The following is a 14,733-nucleotide window of genomic DNA, read 5'->3' on the forward strand; positions in this document are numbered from 1 at the left end:
AGAAATCTTCACGAGGCCCTGCAGGTCTTTTTGTCTGCAGCTGTGCCGTTTGACGACCACACAGTACATTAAATTGATATGCTCTCTATTATGCAGCAGCAGAAGCTAATTAGCAGTCTATAGAGAAGTCTGTTGCAGCCCTTTAGAGTGGGTGTGACTGGGTGTTGACAGGAAATAGATTGTTTTAATGTCCCTGGGTCAGAGTCGCATACTTAATTTCTTTCTTGGAAAAAGTCAGAAAATTCTCATTGTTTTTATGGGTGATACGAAAAGATGTAGCTATGTAATGAATACTCTGCCATCTTCTCACCATACAATTCAGAAGATCAATACTATTCTAGTTGGCCGGACTATGGCTTATTGTCAGTGCTTTCTCTAACCCCAGAATTCCACTGCCCAACTTTTATATAAATGCAGTCCACTTACCATTTACAGATTGATGCTACCGCCATCATGCTTCACTGTAGGAATGATGCCTGGTTTCCTCCAAACATGATCCCTGCCATGCCAAAGTGTTCAATATTTGTCTCATTAGAACAGAGAATTTTGTTTGTCATGGTCTGAGAGTCCTTTAGTTGCCTTTTGGCAAACTCCGGGTGGGCTGCCATGTGCCTGTTTGCTAAGGAGTGGATTCCATCTGGCCACTCTACCATACAGGCCTGATTGGTGGATTGCTGGAGAGATGGTTCTCCTACAGGAAGGTTCTCCTCTTGCCACAGAGGAATGCTGGAGCTCTGACAGAGTATGCATTGGGTTCTTGGTCACCTCCCTAAGGCCTTTCTCCCCCGATTGCTCAGTTTACTTGGATGGCCAGCACTAGGAAGAGTCCTGCTATACAAAAACTTCTTCCATTTACGTATGATGGAGGCCATGGTGCTCACTGAGATCTTAAAAGCAGCAGAAATGTTTCTGTACCCTTCCCCAGATTTGTGCCTCAAGATAAGCAAAGGCTGTGAAGGCTTTGAAAGAACAGTATCATTTCTCTTTCATAAACTTACAAAAATCTCAAAAACTTTTTCACATTGTCATTATGGGGTATTGTGTGTCGAATTTGGAGGAAAAAATGAATTTCATCCATTTTGGAATAAGGCTGTAACGTAACAAAATGTGGAAAAAGTGAAGCCCTGTGAATACTTTCCGAATGCGCTGTGAATTTCTAATGGTGCTATTGACGTGAAATTTTCACGAGATGTCAGTCACACCCCAAATAATACATGTATACATATACGTGGTCTATTAGATAATAAACCGACCCTTTTATTTTTTTTTTAACTATATGGATTTGAATGACGTGCGATTACACCAATCATGCTTGAACCCTCGTGCGCATGCGTGAGTTTTTTCACGAGTGTCGGTGACGTCATTTCCCTGTGGGCAGGCCTTGAGTGAGATGTGGTCCCACCCTCTCGGCTGAATTCCTTTGTTTCACAAGCTGCTCGAGACGGCGCGCGTTGCTTTATCAACATTTTTTCTGGATCTGTGAGGAATATCCGAGTGGACACTATTCGAGAAATTAAGATGGTTTTCGGTGAAAAGTTTAACAGCTGATGAGAGATTATGGGGTGTTTCTGTCGGTGTAAGGACTTCCCACGCAGCGGGACATCGTGCAGCGCTTCCAGGCACCCTTGTCAGCCTGTTTTGACCTGAAAACATCCTAATTTAAGGCTTAATTCACCCAGGACGTCGTGAGAGAACAGAGAAGATTCAGAAAAGGCCGGCATGAGGACTTTATGCGGATATTCCACTGTTTAAGGACATTTTGTAATGAAAGACGTGCGCGCAAATTCGCCGAGTCGGTTCCGTGACGACTCGGCAAATCTGTGTGCACCGCGACAGGAAAAACACCTCCGTGTTGAAAACCATTTGTAAAATTCAGGCGGCTTTTGATGGCTTTCAACAAGTGAGTAACTGAGAAATTGTTTAACAGCTTGGGCATGTTCCAACTTGCCCGTTAAGGTTTCCAACAGAGGTGTTTTTCTTTTCTTGTCGCAACCCCCCCCCCGCGGTCGGGTCAGCAGTCTCTGAGCCATTCCTAAACAATGAAAAAACGACGAGAGGGTGGGCCACTCCTCACTCAAAGACTGCCCACAGGTGAATGACGTAACCGACAGGCGTGAAAAAACTCTCGCATGCCCACGAGGGTTCAAGCATGTCTGATGTAATCACACGTGATTCAAATCCATATGGTTTTTGAAAAAAATAATAAGGTCGGATACTTTTCTAATAGACCTCGTATAAAGAAACCAAAACAAATAAGTACAGAAATTAAGTTATGTGTAATAATGTGAAATGACAGAAAAAAATGACTGAATACATGAAGAAGGGAGGAGCAAAAAGGCATGGAAAGCCACAACACCAGCTGAAATCTATCAGTAATTAGAAAGCAGTCCTACCTCTCGTCAGTGCAAATTAATATGAGCGAAGGTTCGCGCAGCGGAGCGAAGCTCACTCGTGGTACAGGGCATCTGAAACAGGAGGTGCCAATTTTCAAATCCACAGTAAAACAGGAAATGTTCAAATGTCAAACACTTCCTGGACTGACAGACGAGATCCCACGGAATCTCACTGGAACTCAGTGGCAAGCTCACACTCAAACAGGAAGTGCCAATTTATCAGTCACAGTGAAACGGGAAATGTTCAAATGTCAAACACTTCCTGGCATGGGTGAAGCTAGAGCGGAGGCTGGGGTTTCACTGGACTCTCCTAAAATCTGATTGGACACAGATGACTCACATGTTACAGCACCACACGTCTGGTTGAAAGACCTGTATTTTCAAATCAGTGAGTCACATTGACTGCTAGGTTCCTCCTGTCCAGTAGTTTGTGCTGTGTACCACAAAAATCCACCTTAGAAGAAGAAAAATGTTTGCTCCAGATTTGAACTGAACACATCATTTGACTTATGGACTTCTAATCACACCAAACTTATATTGGTGACTAAACGACTGTATTTTATGTCAGAAATGAGGTCCAGGTTGTTAAAAGCAGTATTTCTCCTTTAATTCGGGTGGCTTATTGTTGTTGGCTTATTAGTGCAGCAGATAACTGAAACAATCCTTCAAATGGTGATTCAAGTATCAAATTCAGCACAAATACAGCTGGAGCTAAATTAATGGAACAACTTTAACTTTTGACCCCTGTACAAACTGAAACTGACCTTTGTCACCATTCTTCCTGCTTTTACCTCATAACTCCATAACATTCAGTCACAGATTGTCCAAACTATACCTTTTTGGGAATCTTTATGATCAGGCAAATAATGTGGTGTAGTTTTCTATATGATTGCAGTATCTTTTAATTTAGACCAGAGGTGGGCAACTTGTTCCATAAAGGGCCAAGAGGGTGCAGGTTTTCTTTGCAGCCACTGATTGCACCAGGTGATTTCACTGATTAACTGATTCCATCTGCTCAAAGTAATATTAAATCAGTGAAATCACCTGGTGGAATCAGTGGCTGCAAAGAAAACCTGCACCCTCTTGGCCCTTTATGGTACAAGTTGCCCATCCCTGATTTAGACCCCTGTGTAATTCATTTGTCCCCTACCTGGCTGCCTCTTGAAAATTCAAGTGGCCAATCAGTTTGTTTAAAAGAGTTCATGTCTATGGATTATTTGTGCTAAATTTGATGCTTGTATCACCATTTGCAGGATTCCACTCTAAATATTTTCTTATCTGCTGCACTATATATGAGATGTAAGATGCTGCTCCTCAGTGTTTCTCAGTTGCCCTCAAAGTATTGGAACACTTGGTATTTCACACATTTTAATTTGTTTATTCCATTTCAAATATTTTTTTCTAAAATTATCTTCCTTAACTCAAACTGAAAGCAAATCTCTACAACTTGATATAAATTAATTAAAAATATAAAATCCAGGGTCCTGATGAAGTGGTGTAGAGGAGGATTTTCTTAAAAAGAAGATCTGAAAGTTCAGCTACAATTTGAGAGAAAGTACATTTGAGATGAAAGCCTAGATTTGATGTTTTGATGAAAGAAACTTTTGTATTTCTTCATAATTGATGTAAATAAAGTCCAAGACATATTCAGTGACTTGGAAATGTTCATGTTTCCATCCCCTGTCTTGTCTAAAGAAAACTGGCAATAAAACGGATTATTATTTACAGGTTTTTATCACGTTTTAGAGATTTGCTTTCAGTTTGAGTTTGAGGAAGATAATTTTAGAAATTTTATTTTTTTTTTTTGTATTTTTGTATTTAAAATGACATACACAAATTAAAATGTGTGAAATTCCAAGTGTTCCAATACTTTTGGAGGGCACAGTATCCTAACCTTATGATGAGTGCAAAATGAGTGTGATATTATTACTGTTTTGTTTAATAATGTTTAATTTTCACTGTTGCTGCACTTTGTGTCAAATCATAGTCATATTGTATATCATATTGATATGAAAATTCAGTAAGGTATATCTTCTATTATACATTCCAAAGCTAAGGTAGTGTTTACTAAGGTACACCTAAATATCTTTAAGAGAGAGAGAGAGAGAGAGAGAGAGAGAGAGAGAGAGAGAGAGAGAGAGAGAGAGAGAGAGAGAGAGAGCGTAGAGCCACTGAGGTGCCTGGTCTTGAGAACCAGGGATGGTAGGCTGAAAAGCTTTTTTATCCCATGGGAACTCTCCCTACACACCTAAGCGGCTCAAGAATATGGACAGCATGTATATAAGTGACATTTACATGACAATTTATATGACAATATTGAGATACGAAAATTTGGCCATATTGTGCAGCCCTACTGCCAACTAGCTGAAAACTTTGAATATTAATTTACATCTACATTAAAAAAAAATGCTTAAAGTTTCAAGGGGTTAAGAGGGCTGTAATTAGGGGGTCAGCTGAAAAGCAAAAAAAGCAAAATGCTTAAAAAGGTGGAGAGTATGGGGTGCAGAGCCCCTCCGGAAGCTAAAAGGTTTTAGTCATGCTCATCCTCCCAAGAACCATTTTACTGAAAAAAGTTTGAAGGACCTAAAGGACATGGTTAGATGAAAGCTGAAAGGTTTTTGCCATGCTAATGCCCCCCTGAAGCATTTACTCAAAATAAAGTCTGAAGGACCTAAATGACATGGTGAGATGCTGACGAGCTTTGCTCGTTCATGTCCGCCATATGCATATTAACAGCTCGTTCAGTCCCAACTGATGGACTATAAAAAGGTGTCTCATTAACTAAGGTGTCACACAAGAAACATCTCATGATGGGAAAAAGCAAAGAGCTCTCTCAAGATCTTCACAACATTATTGTTGCAAAACATACTGATGGCATTGGTTACATAAGGATTTCTAAGCTTCTAAGATTTCTAAGATTAGAAATCTAAGCTTAGGTGTCAGGTCACTAGGAGTGGGAACTCCTACTCCTAAATGGTGGCCAGTATCTGGCCCAATTCAGGCCAGATGTTGGGCTAGGCTTTTTATTGCACATATGAGAGGTGACCTGACATATCTTCTGCTCCAGTGAGCACTGTGGGGCCATAATCCAGAAGTGGAAAGAACATCATTTCAGGATAAATTGGCCACAACCAGGCGTTCCTTGCAAAGTTTCTGACAGAGGGATGAAAAAAAATTATCAGAAGAGGTGTCCAAGAGCCAAGAGACATTTGTGGAGAGCAAATGAACAATTGTTTAAAAGAAAACAATAAGTAATGTACTCAACCCCCATGACCTGTATGCATGCTCACCGCGGGACTCCATTGCTGAAGAAAAAGCATGCTGAAGCTTGTTTAAAGTTTGCTGCACAACATTTAGACAAGCCTGTGAAATACTTGGAGAATATAGTCTGGTCAGATGAGACCAAAATTAAACTATTTGGATGCCATAACACACATTATGTTTGGAAGTCAGCTAGAAGAGCAAGAATTTTAACTGAGGAAGCTTCTGCGATTTTAAGCGAAACGTCCTCGCGACAAGCAACCCAGTCCAGTCTAAGATTCAAGCTTCTCTACTATGTCAATAATACCTTTTGAAATATATTTACTGAGGAAATTGGTGACCTGTTCAAAACTCATTTTACTCAATGTACCTCTTACAGTGGTATGGGGATGTGACCATTCAACAAAGACTGAAGAACATAGAAATCATTCTTTCAGACTTACACCTTGATAAAGATCAGACTGGTCTCCCCGTCTGCCCTCAAGGAGCAGGACCTCTGCTCTTTGTAGCACCTGCACTGAACACATGTACCGGGGTCGTGCTGTCCAAACAGTAAGCCATAGACAGGCTGTGTCACCGGGCTGTTGGATCCCTGCTTTGAGGGGCTGGCTTGGAGTAGGATAGTGTGGTCTGGTCTGCTCAACTCAGCCACCCATGGCATTTTAATGTGAATACATTTTTTTAAAGAGTGCATATGGACTGATTTAAATAACTAATGTGGAAAATCTCTGTTTAAAACATAAGACAAAAACCTTGTGTACCAGAGATTTGAGATTTTATATAATATATATAATTAATATTTAATTTAATAAACATAAATGAGCATTTATGTTATGTGTCGGACGCAGCTCGGAGAACCGACCAGCGTTTGAAGGACCCAGTATGAAATAAGCAGAGCACGGTACAAAGGCTAACTGAATTTAATACATAACAGTGATAATAACAAAAGATAATATAACAAAAAGGTGCGGTCTGGCGTGGTGCGCTCCCAGCAGCGCTAACGGTCCGGAGCCAGAAGCTGTTTCGGACCCAAGGACCCCGCCGACACCCCCCAGGTGGCCGCAACAACCGAGTCTGTGAAAGAAGGAACCATTATGTGAGTCCACACTCTACACACAGAACACTTAAAGGTGTACAAACAGCAAACACTTCCTGGCTTGATTGCTGATCAGCTTCCCAACCTGCAGGCATGGAACATCCCGTTCACAAAACTCCACTGCAGTGGAAGCTGATACATGACTAACATACAGCTCAATACAATAAGGTGTGAGGGACACCACATTTACTGACTGTATAACTGTTAGTCACAAAATCCAACGTACCTCAGGAAGTGTGCTGACGAGCGTGAGACCTCACCCCCTCCTCTTTCACAGACTGTGCATCAAAACCTGGACGTTCTCAGCATCCGCTGCTGATGAGATGGCTCCCGAGACGACGATCTCACCCGTCTGGTCACAAGGTCGAGTCTCTGGCAAATACACACTGTGCACTCCAGTCTTAAATGCCAACATGCTCCAATCCATCCAGATGCACCTCAGCTGTGAGTCCTGACGAGTCGCAGGTGATCAGGGTAAAGTCCTGACAGCCTCAGCAACACAGCCACTCAGTCCCAAATGCACGCCACCTGGGAGGAAACCAAACGACAAACAAACCGGCAGCCAGGCCCCCCCAGCCATATAACAGTTTAATCTTATTAGGCCCTTGTAAATCATGGGGGAGTTCCATTTATATCACCAATATTCCTGTCAATGTCTGTTTTATTTATATTCTGCTTCAGATTCATTATTTGGCTCAAGTATGTGGTCTGATCATAAAATATAACTGTCATGTTATCTTCTTCTCTGTTAGTGTTTGAAATGTCTCTCGTACCACCTTTCAGACAGTAACAAAAATAGCCTTTTTCCTCTGAGCTGCTTTTGAGGAATGACATTGATGTGAGCTCAGCCACCCTGCTACTGTAACTATTTGACGTCACACTGAAATTACGGGGTTTCTGTTCCTTCTGTCCTCCCAAGATCAAACAGTACCATTGGAGGGGTAATATCTTGCTGAAATAATGTGTGTTAGGATCACAATTCAATCATTGCATATTTTTTAACAGTACAAAACACATACAAAATATTGTGAAACTGCAAAAAAAAAAAAAAAAAAAAAAAAAATCTTGTCAGTTGCATTTTCAAGTCTAAATATGTAAAATATGCCTCATGTCCTGTGCATTAACAGGATTGTGTAGGTACCTGTTGTCTGTGGGTCTCTACTGGAAAGGTTGTGGTAACACTGCACTTTCATTTCATAGAGGATGTACATCTGCTCCTGCACCGTCAGAGCACCATCAAACCCCATCTGGAGAACATGATAAACAAGAATGCTCAGAAAGTCCATTTTAGTCAGCATCAGGCATAGAATGGAAGAAAATTACATATCACTTTATTCTTGACATTTTAACAAAGACAGTTCTAGGCAAACTGTGCTCCATGTAAAGGTTATTTTTGCAACCATTTAGAACTGACCTTTATTTCACTGGAGCAGTCAGGTCACCTCTCATATGTGCATTAAAAAGCCTAGCCTGACATCCGCCCTGAGTTGGGCCGGATACTGGCCGCCTTTTAGGAGTGATCTGACACCTGCTTGACCTGACGCTGGTCACGTGACGTGCGATAATGAATACGGCACGAGAGTCGAGGCTGACGGAGCATTTGCCGTGCATTACTTCAGAAGATCATGCAGTTTCGTCATAAAAGTAAGTATGCGGTTGCATTCATTTAGGTGTTCTGTTGAGGAAAGTTTGAAAAATGAGGTTCGGGAATCCCTTTTGCAAATGACCAATAGGAGAGCAGAGCTCGCACCACACTCCCAAACTTGACCAAAGTGAGGCTGACCAATGCTAACGTCAGCGTCTCGGCCGCCGACCAATCACAGGCTAGGAGAGAGATAGGTGTCCGGCTTAATTCAGGCCGGTTGTCAGGCTATAAAAAGCCTGTTACCATAAATAACTACAAGTTGCTTGTCACAGGTCATTGTCTATTTCACAATGAATTTCTTGCCAGCTGCTGCACACTGTTGGTAGTAAAGACAGACAAGAAACAAAAAATAAGCCTGACATAACTCAAGGCAAAAGTATGACATCGCAATTGTCAACGCAATACTCACAAACTGCAACACCTTCAGTGATTGCTATCTGTGATTATGGCAACAACACTAATCATATGCATTGCATATGAAGGACAACAGCATCATTTTTGTTGCACATGTGAGAGAAGAATGATACAGACCAAGCAGTCAGCAGCTTGATACACTGTGATAAAATAATAAAGAGATGCTATTCTGTTCTTGCATTAAATTTACTTTTAACATCAGATATCTTGCCCAGGCTGCAGTCGGGTATTCCTACAAATGAATATTTTTTTCTTGCTCAGCATTATTGTCTGGATTTCAAAGTTTTTAGCCTGACTGTAAGTGACTGTATGTGATGCTGAACTGTGAAATTATAACAGTGCACTCGTACATGAAAATAAATGACTGAGCAACTCTATTACTACAGCTAGGGATGGATTAGTAATCTGTGCATTGTGAGAAAGTCCAGAACGGCTGCCTGGTCTATGGCTGTTGGTCCTGTTCAATAAGCAAAATTTTGAGTCTATCACTTAACAACAGAAGCCTGCAATTGTTAGTTGATAGACTCTGCTGTTAACAGGTTACGCGAGTACGATAATTTTTCAATTGTCAAGCATAAATTCCGGCCTAAAAGCCAACAAAGAGTGAGCAGTTTCGGTTTCAGTGGGAAAAGTTAAAAGAAAAGAAAGCGTAATGTAAAATGTAATGAAATGAAAATGTAAAAAGCTCACAGAGCTTTTTGGCTGCAGTAAAAAGACAACTTGTGTTAGACAACGATGTCATCCAAAGGACTAAATCACAGACTGAGATTGAGAACCAGTAGGCAGTAGGCCATGTGAGCTTACTGTGTTTGTACGTGATCCCATAATTGGTTTTAGAAATAAAATTCATGATAATTTGCCAAATATTATTAAAAAATGCATAAAATACCTTGTTCTCCTCATGATTTTGGCCCAATTTAATAAAAATTAATACATTCTGATGGCTTTTATAAAAACCGGGCACTTCCTGGTTTGACAATTTTGACCAGTCAGGTGACAGCATTTTCTGTCTTATTCACAAAAATAAAAAAATATGATGTCTGACGCGACCGACGTGAGTAAAGAAATCAAATGTTTTATTCACTTTGGGTTTTTTGATGTTAAATTTAACTTATTTAATGCAACAACGTGGGCCAAAGCTTTGTCCTGTGCCAAGATTTTGAAACACTCTGACGGTGTAAAGGCCCAAATTACAACAGACTTTCTGGCACTTATTAACTCAAGTACTACAGTGTGTACAAGCACCGAAATTCCAATACCAAACCAAGCCCATTTTCATCGGAAATGCTACCAAAAATTCACGGATAAATGAAAGCTTGAACAAGCAGAGAAAAAGCAGAAGAAAGTGGAGGATGGAGGGAAAAAAAAACCTGTACTGAAAGGTGAGTTTTCTTGTAATTAATCAACGATATTCTGTGTACTTGCATGCTTGACTGATTGATTCCAAATAAAATATTTATTCACTAGAATGCATCATATTCCATAATATCATTATGTATTGTAGGGGAGACCGCGGCCAAAGAAACGTTTTACATTTATATCCCTCTGAAACACTACTGCCTGCATTTTGAGGGCCACATTTTAAGTAAAGCCATAGTTGTTTTTTTTTTTTTTAATCTTTATTACATCCCTACTTTAAAGCCAAAAGAAACAAGGCATCAGGCCATAATATGAAAGAGTGTAGAAATGTGTGTAACTGCACAGGAGCATTAGAACTGTTGATTTATATACATCAGTTTACTATAGAAAATCCTTTCATTTTTTTTTTTTTTGGTAACTTCAAGATTAATTTCTGATTACTCTACATTTTTGAAGTTAAAAAAAAACACCAAAGAAGGCCCTTTATAAGCCCATAAAGCAAAAGCTTCAGCGGGTTGAACCCTAAGCAGCCCTGAACCCCCCGCTTCTTAAGGTGATTTTTCCATCCCATTATGCTGAGAACCCTGGCCTATAGCATGGACTGTATTGTGAATATAATAATTTACAATGGAGTGGTGAGGTGTCTATGACTGGACAGTCTGTGTTGCGACCATGAGGAGGTGGATACCCACATGCTATTGCATGCCAAGTATATTGCCGACACGTCAACTACCATGCCAGTCATCATTAAATCACCAGACACAGACCTTTTTGTTCTGGCTCTATCCCATTGCAAGGAAATCACCTCCCCTCTGTACTTCTATACCAGCCCAGTCTCGCATTTTTTTTTCATGTGCCTGTCACAAAATGAGTCAAATTTTCATGACAGGGTTTTTTTCTAACTCACTATTACTAACCCTACTCCTACTCCCAACCCTAACCTTAACCACTTCACTTTTAATTTTGTGCAGTCATCACGGAATGAATTAGAATGAATTTGTGCTGCCATGATGAAAATGAGGCGCTTTTTGTCACAATATCACAATATTCATGCTGCTGAATCACGACTTGCCGTGAGACTGGGTTGTCTATACAGGCAAAGATGATAAGAACAGAACTATCCATGTCAGTGCTGTCCAGCAAGAACTCGGAGATGCATTAATCAGTGCATTAATTGGTTTCCACTCCTTCACTGGCTGTGATGCTGTAAGCTCCTTTTATGGAAAAGGGAAACCAAAGGTGTTCTCACTTATTTGAAAAACAAAGGATATGTGAATGCAACACCTTGGAGATACTCAGGATCAGGCTCGGACTGATAATCTGTGGTTTTGGGCATTTGCCCGGTGGGCCGCTGCACGTTTAGACGTGCGTGGGCCGGCCTTCCCATATTTATAGAGATTATGGAAATATATAGTGTTCTCGAACCGCGCGCTGCTGTCAACACGAGGAAAGTCCATGATCGGTGAAGCTACAGCATTTAATTGGCGCAGCTGCAGAGCCACGTCCTGAATTTGTGTCAAAATAAAAGTTCTGTAGTGTTTCATACACGGCGCAGTCTTATTCCTGGTTTCAGTTTTGTTTCCGTTTGATCACACAATGGAGACTTACATCGAGCACAATGACTGACATGACCAACAGCCAATGACAATGGAGAAGCATACAGGGTGGCCAATCAGACTGCAGGAAGAGCAGGCGGCCGCTCCCGCCCCGTGAACGGATTGAGTCCTCGGCGCCTGGACTTCTCTCCACTCTTCTACTAATACAAGGTTGGAATCATTTCTTTTATCTTAATTAACAGTGCTTTACTTTTGTTAATCTTTAAATGCAACAGCTACGGACTTCAGATCCTTAATTTGCTGCTGTGTGAATCCTAGCAGTGGTTACACATTACCCCTCTCTCTCTCTCTCTCTCTCTCTCTCTCTCTCACTCATTCACTCACTCACACACACACTTTGGAGACACAAAAACGTTTTTCCACTTGTGTGTATTTGCTTCCGTTTTGTCACACCTGGCGCCAGAAAAAAAAAAGATTAAGGGGGCGATGAGTTTACCACAGGGGGCGGGGTCGCCCCCCCCCCCCCAAAAAAAAAATAGTGCGCACCGGAGGAGACGTGCACTCCTGGAAAGCTCGTGTATTTACGCTGCATCGTTGTAAGAGACTGACCAAGAGTGAAGAGTGATGATAGTATTTTTTTAATTATTATTTGAACGTATAGACCTTCGGTCAAGTGATCTCTTGCATACCACAGAGCCGGTGTTCTGTCGAGATGAGGTGCGCCAACTTTCGACACTCTGAGCTGTGACGTACCTTCGCATTGTCCAATAGGAACGACGTGTCGGGCCAAAACACGGAAGACTCGTGGCAGAAACCACTGATCTTTACAAAATGGATTGGACCAATCCGATTGGTGCAGAAACCACTGATCTGTACAAAACATTAACGTGTGACGGACTGCTCATTTATAGAGCAGTTTTCTGAAGAAAAATCATTGGAAATGTTTTTTGTTGTTGTTACCTCAAAATTTCTGATTACTGTTAAAAAAGTTTAGAACACTTGTAATTCAAATAGGTAAATAAATCAATAAATGGTTATTTAGAAACCTTTCAACTGCATTAAAACCACCTGTTATTTCAGATTAGATAATTTCTTGTTTAACATAAGGAACCTCAAACATTTATTTTTAGACAAATAAAATAACATGGAAACTTGTATATTTCTTGAAGTCTGGTAGATTATTTATATCTTATTTCAACCAGAAAAAAAGTAGGATTTCTGTGACATAAACCTTATGATGTTTTATATATATATATATATATATATATATATATATATATATATATATATATATATATGTGTGTGTTTAGGTGTGTGTTCATGGTGTTTAGGTGTATAGTATTTGTTCATTGGGTGTTCGGTATGGACGGGTGGTGTGCGTGTTTGGGGGTGGATTCGTCGGGCCAATAGTGGGCTGGTCCAGAGGAAAAATGCTAGGGCCGAATTTGTTCCCAGTCCGACCCTGCTCAGGATGTCTCCACATTAGTATATGATGAACTTGAAAGATTTGTGCGCCAGCTGTATGGCCATAAGGATGTTCCTACTTTTCAATGAAATACAATATCTTATGCTCAAGACTGCAGCCAGAAGTGAAACGGTAATGCCACCAAACCAGGATTCACTACAGAAACACATTCAGAGGGCAAACTTTCAGGCAGGCATCTTCAACTTCAAGAAGAGCATGACTCCACATCAAGATTTGCCATCACCAGTGACCCATGGATGGAAAATGGAGGGAGAAGAATGAGCTAGCCTTTGACTGGATGGATCTGGCACCAGCACTAGAAAGTGTGCTTGAACTGGCATTCTGCAAGTGCAAGCAATCAAAGTGCAAGCCAGAGGATACCGATGATGAATGCTGTGCTAATCTTGGTATTCGGTGTACAGACCTATGCCAGTGCAAAAACTGTGACAACATGGAACCTATACTATTTGATGCAGATGAAGATGCATATAATCCAACTGATTATTCTGATAATGAGGAGGCAGGGGAGGAAGATTTTGATGAAGAGGGCAGTAAATAATGGGTTGGGCTTAATTGCGCCTTGTGCAATGTTTGCATATTCAGTTGATCAATTTAAGAAGAGCCAAAAGTACATTGTATTGTAGTCTGTTGTTTGTGTTCTTTCAGATACAGTATCAGTTGTGTTGCAAAGCATGTACAACCCCTGGCAAAAATTATGGAATCACCGGCCTCTGAGGATGTTCATTCAGTTGTTTAATTTTGTAGAAAAAAAAGCAGATCACAGACATGACACAAAACTAAAGTCATTTCAAATGGCAACTTTCTGGCTTTAAGAAACACTATAAGAAATCAAGAAAAAAAGATTGTGGCAGTCAGTAACGGTTACTTTTTTAGACCAAGCAGAGGAAAAAAATATGGAATCACTCAATTCTGAGGAAAAAATTATGGAATCACCCTGTAAATTTTCATCCCCAAAACTAACACCTGCATCATATCAGATCTGCTCGTTAGTCTGCATCTAAAAAGGAGTGAACACACCTTGGATAGCTGTTGCACCAAGTGGACTGACATGAATCATGGCTCCAACACGAGAGATGTCAATTGAAACAAAGGAGAGGATTATCAAACTCTTAAAAGAGAGTAAAGCAACACGCAATGTTGCAAAAGATGTTGGTTGTTCACAGTCAGCTGTGTCTAAACTCTGGACCAAATACAAACAACATGGGAAGGTTGTTAAAGGCAAACATACTGGTAGACCAAGGAAGACATCAAAGCGTCAAGACAGAAAACTTAAAGCAATATGTCTCAAAAATCGAAAAATGTACAACAAAACAAATGAGGAACGATTGGGACGAAACTGGAGTCAACGTCTGTGACCGAACTGTAAGAAACCGCCTAAAGGAAATGGGATTTACATACAGAAAAGCTAAACGAAAGGCATCATTAACACCTAAACAGAAAAAAACAAGGTTACAGTGGGCTAAGGAAAAGCAATTGTGGACTGTGGATGACTGGATCAAAGCCATATTCAGTGATGAATCTCG

The 14,733-nt window shown here is 40.6% G+C and overlaps 1 protein-coding gene across 1 annotated transcript in view; it reads right to left on the reverse strand.

The window, feature by feature from the left end:
- pth2ra (parathyroid hormone 2 receptor a) overlaps positions 1-14,733 on the reverse strand; it is a 408,052-nt gene that overhangs the window by 277,145 nt on the left and 116,174 nt on the right. Inside the window, exon 2 of the mRNA XM_034186779.1 lies at positions 7,892-7,997. Coding sequence (XP_034042670.1) covers positions 7,892-7,997 — 106 coding nt within the window. The remainder of the gene's footprint in view (positions 1-7,891; positions 7,998-14,733) is intronic.

Source organism: Thalassophryne amazonica, chromosome 14, assembly GCF_902500255.1.
Source record: "Thalassophryne amazonica chromosome 14, fThaAma1.1, whole genome shotgun sequence".
Classification (NCBI taxonomy): Eukaryota; Metazoa; Chordata; class Actinopteri; order Batrachoidiformes; family Batrachoididae; genus Thalassophryne; species Thalassophryne amazonica.